At 59.8% G+C, this 16,242-nt stretch overlaps 1 protein-coding gene across 1 annotated transcript; it reads right to left on the bottom strand.

Moving 5' to 3' along the window:
• Positions 1-1,878: 1,878 nt before the first annotated feature.
• Positions 1,879-16,133, bottom strand: TMEM43 (transmembrane protein 43). Its single transcript, XM_079122554.1, has 12 exons — positions 15,944-16,133; positions 12,460-12,609; positions 11,543-11,677; positions 10,362-10,456; positions 9,612-9,661; positions 9,099-9,168; positions 8,389-8,459; positions 7,404-7,525; positions 7,129-7,203; positions 6,620-6,721; positions 4,152-4,269; positions 1,879-2,825 (listed from the first exon to the last, which is right to left on the bottom strand). The coding sequence occupies exons 1-12, from the start codon at positions 15,953-15,955 to the stop codon at positions 2,623-2,625; spliced, it is 1,203 nt and encodes a 400-aa protein (XP_078978680.1). The 5' UTR covers positions 15,956-16,133; the 3' UTR covers positions 1,879-2,622.
• Positions 16,134-16,242: the final 109 nt, after the last annotated feature.

The raw sequence follows: 16,242 nt of genomic DNA, 5'->3' as shown, positions 1-16,242 counted from the left end.
GCTCTTAGTCCTCACAATTCTGTGAGGCAGAAAACTCTTGTCCTGCTGGGCACATGCCTATAATCCCAGTGACTTGGGAGGGTGAGGCAGGAGGATCACAAGTTGGAGGCCAGCCTCAGCAACTCAGTGAGAACCTGTCTCAAAAAAAAAAAAAAAAAAAAAAAAGGCTGGGGATGTGGCTCACGGTAAAGCACCCCTGGGTTCAATACCCGGCACCAAAAAAAAAAAAAAAAAAAGGCATTGTTCCTGTTTTGCAGATGAGAAAACAGACCCAGCGATCTTTTGAGTCACCTAACGTCATGAGCCCATCAGTGGCAGATTTGTGAGTCCAAACCCAGGTCCGTGCGCTGGACTCAAAACCAGCACCTTTTGCACCGTTTGGTACTGCCACCTCTTCTAGCACATTCTGCAGACAGGCGAAGCATGAGTCATTCACTTTACAGTCAAAACAAAGTAGGCTTTATTATAGGGCTAGGAATATCGAGTTGCCCTTTTAAAAAGAACTGCAACCTATTCTAACCACTCAAAGCAACGTAGAACTGATTTATAAAATTCACAGTTCTCAGTGAATTTGCTGGTTGAATTGTTTGAAGGAATGCAAAAACAACAACCTCTAAAAAGACGCACCAACTTCAAAACCCAGAACGGGGACAGCAAGGTCCTCCTCTAAAAGATTTAGCAGTTTATTTCCAATTTTCATCAAAAAAAAAAAAAAATACAAAGATAATACAAACTCCATGGTGTTTTTTCAAAGCCTTCAAATGATCTTTAACATTTTTGTTATTGAACAATTTTAAAAGTGGGCAGTTTAAAACCCTTATAAGAAAAAAAAAGACAAACCAAATCCCAAGGGTTTTATATTAGCTGTCATCTAATTATACCAGGTCTCGTTTTCAAAAAGTATCCTCAAGTTTAGACTGCGACTTTGCCCACTTAGTAAGCAGTAGTGAGTACGGTTTCAATTCTAAATCTAGGTGAGTCACCTCTGGTGCCGACTTTGTTCTAACATGAATCCCCATTTGCAGCCCAGATATCTCGGAGCAACCAGAGATTATGTCACTGGTTTCAGTAGTTCTGGTTTCTTCAGCCACCAGATACTCTGTTGCCCGACAACCACTCCCAGCAAGGAAAAACATTTGTAAGTAAAAACAAGATAGAGGATGTGCGAAGAACCTGTTAAGACGCGAAGGTTACAACACACACCACGTTTTAAAGGGGCGAAAGAGTAAGTCGGAAAGAAATCACGTGAAGTAAGTGTGGGTGAGTCGGGCAAGTCAAGCTAGGGACACCAGACACAGGACTGCTCAGAAGTGTCCCCACAGTGAAAGGAACCGAGGCCACGTGTGGGCAGCCTCTGGCCAGCTAGTCCTGTCTGATGCTTGGTATTGGTTGACTGGGGGTCCCCATGAAGGAGCCCTGTTAGTATAAAGCTTCCAACGTTTTCAAGATTGACTGAAATTTTAAAAACCACGTTCAAGTGATCAGGTAGTTTGTGAGGCCAGAAGATTGGGGAAAAGAAGCACCCTAACCCACCACCCACCCGCTGAGCTTCCCTTGTCCTCGCAGAGTGAGAACAAATTCTTTTGCTGAAAACACTCATTTCTTTTTCTTTCTTTTTTTTTTTTTTTGGTACTGGGGAATGAACCCAGGGGCATTTAACCACTGAGCCACATCCCCAGCCCTATTTTGTATTTTATTTAGAGACGGTCTCGCTGAGTTGCTTAAGAGCCTCGCTTTTGCTGAGGCTGGCCTCCAACTTGCGATCCTCCTACCTCAGACTCCTGAATCCCGGGGAGCTCGGGAGCTGGCTTAAAAACACTGATTTCAAAAACACCTGAAATCTTCCTCCCCTCACCAATTTAACACCTTTCCCTACTCTGAATTAATCTCCATGGACAGAGTACAGGGTATTTTTTTGTAACAGTCTGAAATGTTAACTGTTCAGTTTTTTTTTTTTTTTTAAATCTTAGCCAACTCCTCGGGATAGGAAAGTACACACGACGGAGGGAAGAAAACTGAAGTGGGACCTTCGCGGGTCTTAGGCACTAAGAAGATTCTCCCAAACCACGAGAGAAGTGCAAAACTCAGCAAGTGTCCATTTTTCTCATGACGTTTTCGGTTTGTTTTTTTAAGTTCCGGATTGAGTTCCGCCTGCAGGCTCGCTAGGGCACACCTGCTTCCTGTCTGGGTGGCCCAGGGCAGCCGAGTAGGAAGGGGACCCTCTGGGGTGCGGGTGTGGCGCTTGCGCTGGGTGGCGAGGACTGGGAAGCGACAGGGCCCAGCCCTTCGCCGCTGCCCCCGGAGCTGCACGTGGTGACAGATCTGCCGGGTGAAGTGCAGCTCGCCCCTGGACACACGCTTCGGCCCAGGAGAAGGGAGGGACAAGAAGCGGTGGTGCCTGCTGGTCGCTGTCCTTGAGCTGCTCCTGCCCAGCAAAGCCACATGCTGGCAAGCGAAGAGGGGGAAGTGTGAACAGATGGGCACCAGGTCCGACGCACAGGCAGCCACACGGGGACCCTTTTGCGGAGTGGGGGGTGCAGCACCCACAGCCGCCCCCAGACCTGCTCCTGGCACGGAGTTGGAAGAGGCGAGGGGCCAGCGGATACTGAGGCTCACGTGGGGTCACTCCAGCTTTTTGGCGGGCACACGGGTCCGGGCAATGAGGATGGGCACCAGGGCCAGGCCGCTGATGAGAAGGGCCCAGAGGGGCCGGTAGAAGAGCCAGCCGGCGGCCACGGTCAGCAGGGTCAGCGAGGTGGCCATGCAGAAGGCGAAGGCTTTCAGGCCGATGTTGACCAGGTCCCGGAAGACAGGAAACCAGTCCACTGCGGGGCAGGAAGGAGAGTGAGGCTCCGAGGAGGGACCTGGCCGCCATGGGAGCCGCGACAGTCCGCGGGGCAAGGGCAGCAGCCGCCCTGAGACCCGGGAGACCTGGGGGCAGGAGGAGCCCCCGGAGCCACCTGCTCTGCCAGTACCAGGAAGTGACTAAGGTGACCGTCTGAGGCCAAGGGACACACACCCTGCCGCCGGCAGACTCAAAACCGGGGTGTGCACTGCAGGCTGCCGGCCCTCGGCCTGAACCCTGGAGAGGGCGCGACCTTGCCTGGGCTGCCTGCTGCCCAGTGCCCAGGCCTGCAGCAGCCTCTGGTGAGCATACCAACACAGGGAGGCGAGTGCACTGCCTGCTCCCAGGGTCCCTGCACTCCCTGCGGCTGTCCTGAGTGTCAGCACTCCACGGAGGGTGAGTCGGCATCACAGCTAGATCCGGAGGATGGCATCAGACAGACCAAGGGGCACTGGGGGTCCAGGAGGACGTGGCCTGTCCACAGCGGCCAAGAGGGCAGCTCTGGCTTAGAGTCTGGATGTGCCTGAACGTGCCCAAGGTACAGCCAGGATTCCTGCACATGACCCCGCGGTCCAAAGCAGGGGCTTCGGCTGTCGTGTGGGAAGGTGTCCCCAGCCCCCACGGTCTGGGATGCCCTGCAGCCAGTGGGGAAAGGGCTTCTGCAGGTGCCAGACAGTCTGGACAGGGCCGCGCCAGGGTCAAGGCTTGGATGGCAGGTCCCCCAAGGAACCCTGTTTCCCAAACTGACAGTCCACGCCCAGAACACAGTCACACCCCAGCACCCTGGTCCCCAGACAGCCGGGTCACGTGCGCCCACCCAGCCCCGTGAGCAGACCCCCGCCTGGCCAGGTTTGGGACGGGAAGGATGCGCAGGCTTCCAGCGTCTGCATGCCCAGTTGCTGCACGCGAGTGCGGGGCGGGCAGGGCACAGGGGACACTGAGGTGGGAGACGGGCAACCCGGGTCTCCAGAGCCCTGGCCGAACGGGTTCAGACGCAGGGCCAGCTCGCTCCAGGGGCTGGCCAGCCTCCTCTCTAGGGCTGCCCTGGGGTGAGGTGCAGGAATGGTGGACAGATGAACACTGTGCGGCCAACCTTCGGATCACAAAGTCCAGGCCAGCCTCCTGGGGGGGGGGGTCCCACTGTCCCCACCCTCTGGAAGTGCCCTCTCGCGCACGAATTCCAGAGCTACGCGGTGGGGCACAGACATGGGCCACATGCCCGGCCTCTGCCCCAGGGAGCCACAAGCAGTGACCTGAGGGGCTGCGGGAGGCGGCTGTCCCCCAGCCCGGCGCCCTGCACACCTACCCAGCGTGTAGAGGATGCGCGTCATGAGGTTGAGGCCCATGAACATGGCCATCCAGCCCGCCGCCCGCAGGCCCCACGTCTTCATGGAGTTGCTCTTCTGCTCCCGACGAAACGCCTCCTGTGGGACAAGGCAGGGTGGACGTTGGGGCCGAGGGGTCAGCGGCCTGCCCGCTGGGCCTGAGGACTCGGGAGCGTTGGCGCAGACCTCTGCTCCGCGTCCGAGTCCCTCTGTCTACCCGGCACGGCCTAAGAGGACTTAGGAAGGGGCAAGGCCTCCTGGGGGCAGGGCCTTGGGCACCGTCTCCCCTGCAGGGACGCCACCCTCGTTCCCACGGCCGCCGATCTTTCTGGAGCCCCTTTCCACCCTGGGCACGCGTCGTGATGTCGGATGGCGTGTGCTGGGCACTGGGTGCTGGGCTGCATGCCCCGTGGCCTTCCTGTTGCCTCCCTGCTGCTCAGGCTGCACCTCCTTGGCCTCCGCCCCTCCGCCGGGCCTCCCAGGGCCGCCTCCACGGCGTGCTCTGCCCGGGACCTCCCATCGTGACCCCAGCACCTCTGCTGGGCCTGCGGCTGCCACCGCCTCCGGGACATTGCCACCTGACCAGCTGGCACATCCGGCTCAGACCTTGGGGCCCCCACCCCGGCTCTGTCTTCTGCATCTCAGCAGATGGGACCACCCCCATTAAGCTGAAAGCTGGTGGGCACACGCGGCCTGCTCCTGCCCTGGCCACCCCGTCGGGTCCACTGGCATGTCCCTCAGCTCCACCTAGGACCACCACATGGGGCCTTGTCCTTCACCTGCCAAGGTCCCACCAGGACCAGGTCAGGTGCCCTCACCTCCAGCCTTTGCATGTGTGGGTGGCTCTGCTACAGCTGCCCAGCCAGCTCCACATCCCGCTAGTGCTGGCTGAAGTGCTGTTCTTAGGGCCTTCTCAGGGTCCCTGCTCTAAACCAGGCCCCTGTCTTCATCTAGCACAATAGACAGTATTCCTTGCATGATAATTATCAGTCGCACTGGGCACAGTGGCACATGCCTGTCATCCCAGTGTTCCGGAGGCCAAGGCAGGAGGATCACAAGGTGGAGGCCAGCCTCAGCCACTTAGCGTGGCCCTCAGCAACTCAGCGAGACCCAGTCTCTAAATAAAATATAAAAAGGGCTGGGGATGTGGCTCAGTGGTCGAGCGCCCCTGGGTTCAATCCCAGGTATCCCCCCCATAATGATAATCTGTCGCTGTCTCAAATGTCTTACAAGTACACTTATCCGGTCCTCAGGATAACCCAGGGAGGCAGGAACGCTTGTCCCCGTTTTACAGAGGAAACGGACTGTAGGAGGGTCTGCCGTGGACAGGCCTAGGCTCTGACTGCGGGCAGCTGAAGACAGGCTGCCTCTGAGAGCAGGACCGTGTCCGTGACCCCCATGCTCCTCAGAACCTTGCTGAATGAGCGAGGCTGACAGCAAACAAGTGAGGGTCAGAGATGATGGGGAAGGTGGTTCTCTTTAAAGATCTTCATCTCGCAGAGGAGGCAACAGGCTCGAGGAGAAAGCCCAGCCGAGAAGCAGAGTGGGGGCGGGGCCTCTCGGGCCACTGATGGCTGGTCCCCCTGTGCTGTCCCCGGGGGGTTGTGGGCCTGGCATCTTGACTTTGGGCCGTGGCTCTCGTAGTGCCTGGGGTGTGCCTTTGGCTCGGGGTCTTTTCTCCCACTTGGCCGGGACCTTGAGTGGCGGGGATGTTGATGCAGCAGGAGGCCCAGGGTGAGGAGGCCACTGCAGGCCCTCTGCGGGGTCAGAGCTTCCCTTCTGGGAGTTATGGCAAACCACCAGCCCCACCTACTCCTCTCCACGGGCAGCGCAGAGACCTGGGACTGTGCCCACGGAGCCTGGGGCTGGGCCAGAGCCCGGGAGCGGGAACAAGGCGAGGCAGGGCCTCTTAATTTTAGAAACTCCCCAGGGTGACTCATGCACACCAGGCTGGGAGGGGGCAGCCCCACCCTGAAGCTGGTCAGCGGCTCTTGTGCTCTGGCCTGATTGTGCCCTGTCCTGGCCAGGTGCGAGGAGCGGGCCAGGCCCAGGCCCCACCGGCCGGGACATTCCAGCTCAGACCCCTGTGCCTCCCGCCTGGTGGCCTCTGCCCTCATGGCCTGCCTGCCCTGCGCTCCTGCTGTGTCCGGGAGGCGGCCCTCCTCTCTCATCCTGGGCTGACCCGGTTCTCCCAGGGCTGATCCCCTCCCTGTGTGTGGGCCTCCCCAGAGAGCCCTGCCGGCCAGACGGGAAGCCCACCAGGTCAGGGGGCTGGGCCCCTGCGGCCCTCTGCGATCCTCGCGACCTGCCTCACTGAGGCCGCCGCCTCCTTTTTCTTGCTGCATCGCAGTGGCTAGGATCTCTAGCAGCGCGAGCTTCTTAATCAGCCCCGGGCAGGAAAGAGGGGCCGACGCACCCCTTCCCCACCACACGGGCCGCGGCGACTCACCTCTGCGGAGAAGTCCCCATGATGCAGGAGCAGCAAGGTGTCCCCAGACTTGGTAGAGTAGGGGACCAGCTGGTCACCCCGCTGCCGCGCGATCACAGTGACCTAATCGGAGAAATCATGGTCGGTACCGAGGGGGGCCATCAGCGGCCCCTGGCTCAAGGCGAGGACCTCCTCCGCCCTGCTGCGCTTCTCTCTGGGACGCCACGCCAACCGGGAAAGTGAGCGAGGAGACCCTGGGGCGTCAGTCAAAGGTCCAAGGAGGACCTAGGGCGCGAGGCCAGGGCTGGGCGCTGCTGGATTGACAGCTTCTGGAAGGCAGGACCTGGCTGCCACGTGGCGCCAGCGGAGCCACAGTGCAGATGGCGGGCAGGCCGAGTCTCCGGTCACGTGACCTCTCCTTGGCTGGCGGGGGGGGGGGGGCCCCCATGTCTTCCCTGCCGCCTTCCCTGAGTTCCAGCGGGAGGGGCCCCAGCCGTCACCATATCCTCCCGGGGTCATTGCCAGGTTACCACGTGAGCTGGGCCCAGGTCTGGGTCATCGCTGCTCAGTCCCGCGTAGGAAAAGTAGACGCGCAGGTCTCCAACCTGGGGCGGAAGGGGACAGGGAGAGTCGCGCGTGGCCGCCTGGGCTGGGTCCCCGACACCATTGACCCCAAGGTCCTTCTTCCACCTCTGCGGCTTTGCCCAGGCTCTCCGGTCACCTCCCCCGTCTCCAATTTTATAGCCCGAGGGGACACTATCTGAGACCCGGGCTCTGCCACCTGAGCATCCCCTGCTTCTCCTACCTCCGGGTACTTGGGGTTTTCGCTATGGTAGAAAAAGTCTCCCCGGCGAATAATGTCCACGTGGGGGTCCTCCAGCTTGGACAGGCTCAGTGGCTTGAAGTTGTCGATTTTGTCGATCAGGCCTGGCAGAAGCAGAGGGCTCAGGAGCCCTGGTATCCACAGGGACCTGCGCTGCCCACTGCAGCCCCACATCCTTCCTGCCAGGCTGCCCCCCGCCACCCACAGGCTCACGGCCTCATGGGTGACTCTCCCACGTCCTGTGTCAGCTGCTTCTTGGTCACTACCTCCTCCAGGGGAGCCACTCTGGCCCTCTCCCTGCCAGGCCAGTGCCCCCTGCTCTGAGAGTGGCCTCAGCCCTTAGCCCAGTCCATCTCCCATCGTGGTCCCCATGTCCTAGCTGGCTATCCTCCTGCACTGAGAGCTACTGTGGGCCAGAGAGCAGCGGCTGAGCAACAAGGCGGCCTGGGCGGCCAGGCCAAGCCCTGGTCACTGGGCTTCTCCTCTCTCGCTTGGATCTGGACCCCAAATGTCTTCTCTCTGGCCCTCCGGGGTTAGGCCCATGGCAGGAGTCCCAGGTCACTGTGGCTCATGATGCTGCCTCAGCCTGGACAGCTTCTCTTGGAGTCACTGGGGGAGCCTGTGCCTCTTCTTGGCCCACAGGTGAAGCCCCAGGGAGTCTTGGGGAGGGAGGGCAGCTGGCCACAGCAGACGGCACAGCGGCCGAGGGGCAGGGGCAGGGGCTTGGGCTGCTCTCCACCTCAACTGGGTTTCACGGGAGCCTGGTGGCGGTGGGGGCCACACGGAGTCCTCACCTCCTGGGATTCACCTCCGCCCCGGCCCCCAGCCTGAAGTATGACTCGGGCTGAGCCCTGCCCTCCGCAGCCTGAGGGCTGGGTGCTAGGACCCCTGTCCCTGGGAGGGGCCAGGCGGGAGGGACAGGGCCTCTGGGTTGGCACTGGCTCCTCAGCAGCCACCCGAGACTTACCTGCTGAGAGGAAGAACCTGCCGATCTGCACAAAAGGGGCTGTGGCCGTGAAGGACTCCACTGCCATCGCACTGTGGGCAGAGAGGGGCCGTCAGGGGCAGCACCAGCCCAGCACCAGCCCAGGAGCTGTGTGGGCCCTGCAGGTCGATTGGGTTGGCAGGGTCCAGGGGGCCTGTGAGTCCCGAGAAGGCCAGCAGAGCGAATGTCTTGTCTTGACCACCCACAGGGGCTCCAGTGCCCAGAGCTCATCTAGCCCAGTCAGCCACAGACGCCCTTCCCTGGACTCGGACCCCTCACTGGCCCCTTCCCCCCCACGCAGCATCCAGACCTGGCCACCGTCCTGGTCCAGGCCTGACCATGGTGACCTGTGGCTCAGGTCCCAGTGGTGATGGGGGGACACGCCCCCTCCTCCACCTGGTGCTGCTGAGCTTAATCCCCCCACTGACACCCCAAGAAGGCCCAGGTCAAAGGCCACCGCCCCTGGAAGCCCGTCAGTGGGACCCTCCCCGGCTCTGTCCACGCTTCCTTCTGGCCTCCTGCGGAGACTCGTCTGGGGGCGGAGGACTCGGGTCTTATGTGTTCCTGGTCCCTCACGTGGGACCCGGCCTCGAACCATGTCCCCCATTTCCAGGGACCCATGAGGCAGAAAACGCGAGCCCCTGGCTCCGCTGGAGAGGCCCAGGCCTGCTCAGCTCAGGAAGGGTGCCCACCTGGGGTTCTTGTGGCCGAGCTCCCGGTCGAAGTTCTTGCTGCTGACGATTTCTGACCTCCATTCGGTGTCTGCTCGGGGAGGGGACGACTCAGAAACCGTGGGGAGAGACTCATGGCCGAGGCCCCCTGACCCCGAGTCTGGTGCCCTAGAGGGCCAGGGGCAGCTGCTGGAGCCCCAGATGGGAGGACTCCGGGGCTGGGTGCTCCGCCCATGGCTCCGCCCACAGCCCTCGCCCCGCCCACAGCTCCGCTCACAGCCCACACCCCGCCCATGGCTCCGCCCACAGCCCTCGCCCTGCCCACAGCTCCGCTCACAGCCCACAGCCCGCACCTCGCCCACGGCTCCGCTCACAGCCCTCGCCCTGCCCACAGCTCCGCTCACAGCCCACAGCCCGCACCTCGCCCACGGCTCCGCCCACAGCCCTCGCCCCGCCCACAGCTCCGTCCACAGCCCACACCCCGCCCACAGCTGTCCACAGAGGAGGCCGCAGCATCTGCCGGGCGGTACTCACTGTAGGAGTACCGCGTCTCGGTCCTGGTCTGCCCATCCTCCGTGTACTCCCTGCAGGGGAAGCACAGGCGCAGGGCGTCAGCCCAGCCTGATCACCCGCAGTGCCACCCTACCACAGTCCCCAGGAAAGAGGAGGCTGGTCTGCCCAGCCCAGAGCCAGGGCCGTGGTGGGCCCAGAGCCAGCTCCCTCCCTTGGAGGCCCGACTGCCGGGCTGACCTCTGCCGCTACCGGGCCCACACCACAGGCCCTCCCTGCCCTCTGGCCTCAGAGATCTGGCTGTGCCTTCTGCTCTAGGACTGCCCTGCAGAGGGACCCTGGCCATTCCCACCCCACTGGCTGGTGAGATCCCGCCTGGACGCCTGCCAGGCCGTCAGCAGGGAGGCCACCTCTGCCCACCATGGGAGCGAAGATGGGACCAAAGGGAGGGAAAGGTGGGCACAGAGGCTGGCCACCGAGGGCCGCATGGTGCCGGTGTCACCTGAGGCCTGGATCCCCATACGTCCCCAAGGTGTGCATCCCTGGAACGCCCCTGATGGTCCCCCTGTCTTTCTGGACCCTCTCTGCACTGGATCTTTGCCTCCTCCAAATGAAAGATCACTGGCTGTTGACTTTGGGATGATTTGATATTGTTCTGATAGGAAGAGTCTGTACTCTGAATTTCAGAGGCTTCAAAATGAGAGCAGCTGGGTTTTCTCCCGACGCAAGCGCGGCCTCTACCTGCAGCTGAAGTGTCACCTCCCGCCAGCTCACCTCGACTCCTCACTTTCCACCCACTGGTACATCTCCACGTGCCTGCGCAGCTTCACGGCCGGAAGATGGACTCCGTAGTTTGGATCGGACAAGAGCTTCCAAAAAGAATCAAAGGAACCAAAAAATAAAGATAAGCTTTGCTTCCGCCAGGAATCCCTGGCTCAGGGGGGAAGCTGGACTGGAAGAGGATGTGGAAAACAGGGACAGGTGGGAGAATCAAGGGAGAATCAAGTAAAGCTGCCTGTCCCAAGCTCTTAACTCTTTTTTTTTGGGGGGGGGTGGGGGAGGGTACCAGGGATTGAACTCAGGGGCGCTCAGCCACGGAGCCACAGTCCCAGCCTATTCTGTATTTTTTAATTTCTTACTGAGTTGCTTGGGGCACCACTACGTTGCTGAGGCCAGCCTTGAACTTGTGTTCCTCCTGCCTCAGCCTCCCAAGCTGCTGGGATAACAGGCATGTGCCACCACACCTTGGCATCCCAAGTTCTTAACCCTTAAAACCCATGATCCTGACTCTCAGAGTGTTTAAGATTAGGCTGCATGGCCCATAGCAGCACGCGGACATTCAAGTAACAGTGTAGCGGGGTGTGGGTGGTGCACATCTATAATCCCAGTGACTTCGGAGGCTGAGGGAGGAGGATCACAAGGTTGAGGCCAGCCTCAGCAACTTAGCCTAGAAACTTAGTGAGACCCTGTCTCAAAATAAAAAGAAAGGGCTGGGGATGTGGCTCAGTGGTTAAGTGCCCCTGGGTTCCAGCCCCAGGATAAAAAAAAAATTATGTATATATATATATATATATATAATTTCAAAAAAATTCAAGTGTATAATACGTAAGTTAAATATATATATATATATGTGACAGCACAGCTCTGACAGCTAGAGTAGCTACTGTCAGTCATTAGTTCCATGCTGGTCATAATCAGGACAGCACCTGCTCCTGAAGTTCATACCACGTGCCAGGCACTGTGCAACGAGTTAGCAGCCTGATCCCACCCAATCTTCAGCCAGCTGTATGCAGTTGGCATCCCCTGTCCTCATGCTACAGATGAAGATGCTAAGACTGAAAAGTGACGAGCCCAGGCTGCAGCCCAGCAGAGGCGTCTGGAATCACCCGGGCGATGGTCTCCAGGGCTGGTCCCCAGCCCGAGGCAGGGCGGCCACCCGGGCCGGTCAAGCCTACCTTGGATGTCCGCAGGGCCCCGACGATGTGCACCAGCTTCCCTTCGTTCTCAGGAGCCACCACGTGGATGCTGTCGGGGGACACCACGAGGGAGAGCCCCTCGGCCAGCGAGGTGGCGGTCTTCAAGGCCCGGCCCTGGGAGTGAGGGGAGGGGCTTCAGCTCGGCTCCACCCGACGCTGCTGCCTTCAGACCCCTCCCCGCATCTCCCCGAGGGAACGCTGAGGTGGAGCCAGACTCAGGATGGGGCGCCAGGGGCCCAGCTTCCTCCACACACCTCTTCCCACGACCCCCCTGGCTCCCATGAGCCCCCGCGACGCCCAGCCCTCCTGGTGGGAACCGCGGAGTCTCTCTGCCCTCCATTCCTCCCTCCCCTTTTCTCCGCCTTCTCCTCTCCTCTGCCCTGGAGTCCCTGTGGTTGACACAGGCCTTGCCAATCACAGGGTGTGTCTCCTGGCCCCAGGGATTGGTTCAAAGGCCTGAGACCCCACCAGGACTCCTAGACATCATTCTGCAGCTTCTGCTAAATTGGTTTAGAAAGAGATGGTTCCTGTTTTTTCCTCTAGGATCTGTAAGCTATTTGGATGTGAAACTGGAATTGCCAAATCCACCTCTGCCAGCCAAAGGAGGCCCTGCCCAAGGGAGATGCCACAACAGAGAAAAACAGGGAAGGGCTGAAGGAATGGAGAGTCCTGGTGACCCAACGAACACCTGGATCCAGCCATGCCTGAAGCAGCATTTTCAGGTGTGCTGTGTTTATATCAGGCTGCGGTGGATCACAACAGAATGAATCTGATTCATTTAGTATTATTCTTTCTCTTTTATAGAAATCTGGGTCCTTTATTGCCAAATCCAGCCTCTGGATTCATAGCCTTGGCTCCCTAATAGGCTCTGCAAGTGGTGACCCCAGACCTTTTACCTCGTTGGTGAAAATTAAGTAGAAGGAGATGAGGAAGGTCATGAGCCCCACAAACATTCCGCCGGAAGTCTCGCTCAGCCGCTCCAGGAAGCCTGGCTGGGGGTCAGATGTAATTTTGACATGTTCTCTTCTGCTGCCTGTATTTGAATACTGGAGAAAAAAAAATGGAGAAAAAAATCGGAATGAAAATCAGCTTTTAAAAATATATTGGATTTTGCTATTTATGATGTTTTTATTGAGCATAAACTTAATCGTGGACCTATAGTTTATATAGTAAGTACAGCGGTTAAACATGCAACCAGATGGGTTTTGGCAAGAGGTGTTGGTACCTGAGGGGGTCCCAGATCCACCTCCCTGCAGGTCCTGGAGGACACCCTCGCCTGGCGTAAGGGGTGGCCTTCCTCCTGGGCCTCCCTCCTTCCGTTTGAGGCCGTCCTTCACGTCTCCATCCTGATGTGGGCTGGGGGCACCAGGAGGAGGCATGTCCCCTTTACCTGCTGCATCCGGATCCCAGCAGAGCCCAGGACACGAGGAAGACAGCCTCGGGCAGAGGGGTGGACGGGGGGCCGCTGGTCCGCCCACGTCTGAACGCTGGCCCTACCCCTTGGTAAAGGCTGTGTGACTGGGTGGGTCCTTAATCACCGAGCCTCGGTTTTCTCATCTGTGAAATGGGCTGTTGCTGGCCTCCTGGGGCTCCCCTGTGAGGGGCCAGCATGCTGCTGTCACCATGGGATGGGTCACGGCCGCCAACCCGCCTGCTGTCCTCACTCCACAATGTTCCAAGGGGCAGCACAGATTCAGGCCATTTCTGGGCGCAGTGAGCACGGGGTCCCCCGCAGGCCTGGAGTGTGGGGACCGTCAGAACACAGGATGGCCTCCGTTCAGGGACACGGACTCCCGTCTCTGCTCTGAGCCCCCAGTGCCAGCAAGGGGCCCGGCTCGCCCGGAGGACGCGTCTGTGACTTCGGTCAGCTCCCCTACAGCCCCAGGACTGGCCCTGTCTCATTGTGGGGGAGCCTGCTGACACTCCTGCCAGTGACGCCCGCCTGGTCATTGCGTCCCACCCTGCGCCTTGGATTCTCACCCCCGTTTAACCAAAGAAGGAATGGAGGACGTGGAGGATCTGAACAGTTTGCCAGGATCCATGACTCAGTGTGACCAGTGGGACCCCAGCCCAGCCCCTCTGCCTCAGTGACGCTGCTCTGGATTGGCAGTGGCTCTGGACCGTGCCTGGCTCTTGGCTGGGCAGCGCCTGATCCATGGACCCTGGAGTTTGAGGCCTACCCGGGTCCTGCCCAGGCATGCCCGTCGCCTCCTCTCCCCGCCGGCTCCACAACCTGGTCGAGCAGAGGGAGCTGCGCCCCAGAGTCACTCCCAACTCCCACATATTGCTGCAGCTCCCCCAGATCCCCAGGGCCTGCCTCGATACCCCAGCTGGAGGGTGCAGCCCAGCCCCAGGCTCACCGCTCTCACTGGACACTCAGCTTGACCTCCTGGTATTGTCACTGGTTATAACCTGACTGCCACCAACAGGTCATCAACCTCTCTCTGGACCTCAGAGGAACCAGCATGCCCCTCCGGAAGCTCAGCTAGTCCTTACTGAATTGAATTAAAAATACATTTCTAACCTCACATGGTAGCACACACCTGTCATCCCAGCGACTCAGGAGGCTGACACAGGGGGATTGCAAGTTGGAGGCCAGCCTCAGCAACTTAGCAAGACCCTGCCCCAAAATTAAAAAATCAAAAGGGCTCAGTGGTTAGGCACCTCTGGGTTGATCTCTGGTACCAAAAGAAATACATTTCTAAACATCTCTTTGTAAAATAGCTTGGAAGTTAAACACATATCTTCCCTATGATCCAGGAACCCACTCTTAGGAACTCGGTTAGAATCCCAGCTTCGCCAATCAATTGCTGTATAACCCTGGGTAAGTTGCTCTGCCTCTCTGATCCTGTTGATCGATGGCAAAAATACACTCATCACAGGACAGTTGTTATACTGAATTCAGTTGCTTGCCTGCTCCACCTTCAGGTCTTTCTTCCTCACCTGGTGAGGCCCGGTGGCTCCCATAAAAGTGTCCCCAGCTACTGGATGAACTGACTAATCTTGGCAGCAGAGGGTGCTCAGTTGTGCTCATGGTCTTTAGTGAGGGGTCAGATCCCAACATACCCAAGCGGTCTCTGCCCACCAGGGCCATCTGTGCCAGACTGTGAGGAGGGGTCTTTTTTGTACATTAAGTACCAGGTTCTGTGCACTTTGCAGTAACTGACCCCAGGAGAAAACAAACCCAGAGACATTAAGGCCACACAGCTGAGTGGAAGGTCTGGATTTCCCCGCAGGTCTGTAGACTCCAAAGCCTGTCCCTTTGGACACCTTCCCGTGCTGTATGTAGCACACCCCGCTGGCTGAGAGACCCTTCTGCCAGGGAAATTGCCCATCTGTAAGATTGTGATGATGGGGGTGGCCTGGAGCCCCCCTGCTGGGGACAGGCTACTCTACTGCCGACCTTCTCCCCTGGCAGACCCCGAATCTCGGGGACCACCTTTGAGGACTTTCAAGGCTTCTAGACCCCTCTCCCCACAGGTCCGGCAGAGCTTGCTAGGGCAGTGGGTGACAAACTCTGGCCTTTTAGGAGGCGTGGGAGGCGGCAGGGAGGCTCGGGGACAGAGGAGGGGCCTGGAGAGGGCGTGTCTGGGGCTGGCGGTGCTCCCGATCTGGCTCCAGAAGCACTTTCACAGAGGAGGCCGAGGGGTGAGTCACCGGCTTCTCCCACACCCAGTACCCTGGTAGGTGCTGCTGCTCCGGTGGTTGAATGGATGTTGGGCTCAAACAGAACATTTCCCAGGGAAGGCCGGTTAGCGTGAGAAGAGGACAGCAGCCTGGAAGGAGCCGCGTCCACCCAGGCTCCTAACCAACGCCGCGCCAGGACGAGGCCGGGCAGCGGGAAGAGCTCCCTCTCTCGGCGATGCTAACGCCTCCGCTCCCCGCCCGGGACGAGCCCGTCTGCAGCCTCACAGCCTCGGTCCGCAGACCCCCTCGGGGCGGGACTTGACTGCCGGCCCGGACAGCCCCGTGGGTCCGCGCTGGACAGCTCCAGCTGGGCGGGATCGGCCTCCGCACCCTCCCGACCAACTGGCTCCTTCTCTGGAGATTCCACGAGAGTCGGAACCCCAGGGCCCGGGCGGGAAGAGCGAGTGCAAGGGGCGGCTGCCGAGGGGCGCCGCGCGCGAGCGCATCCCCCGGGAGGAGCCAGGCCTCCGAGTGTCCCTTCCCGAAACGCGCGCCCGCAGCGAGGACGAGGTCGGCCAAAGAACACGGACAAAGGGAGCCTGGGCAGAGGGACGGAGGAGCTGCGGGAAGGCACAGCACCCGCCGCACGCACGAGGTCAGACAGCAGTGTGGACCTACGGCGGTCCCCGGGCGAGAGGAGGCCCCGGGCGATGGGGAAGCTAGGGTGTGGCCGGCAGACCAGGGGACACTCACATTCGCGGCCATGGTGGGACCCGGCTCTCCGCCGCCGCCTCGCTCTGCTCAGCTGCGCGGACAACCGGAGCGCGGAATCAAGTGGCCTCTTGCGCGTCCCAGAGCTGCAAAAATCCGCGTGGAGTCCAAGAGCAGGCTGGACTTGCTACAGAGTTACCGCCCCGTGGGGACCTAACTTTGCTGCGCTTGCGCGCCGCAAAGCCTTCTGGAAACTGTAGTCCAGGGTCAGGCGCTTTCGCCGCAAAATTTCCACCCGCCTGGTAGCCCATCGGTGCGCCTGCGCGCTGCAGGACTTCTGG

This window comes from Sciurus vulgaris (genome assembly GCF_902686455.1).
Source record: "Sciurus vulgaris genome assembly, chromosome: 19".
NCBI classification, from domain to species: Eukaryota; Metazoa; Chordata; class Mammalia; order Rodentia; family Sciuridae; genus Sciurus; species Sciurus vulgaris.
This window is presented reverse-complemented; position numbering and strand designations above follow the sequence as displayed.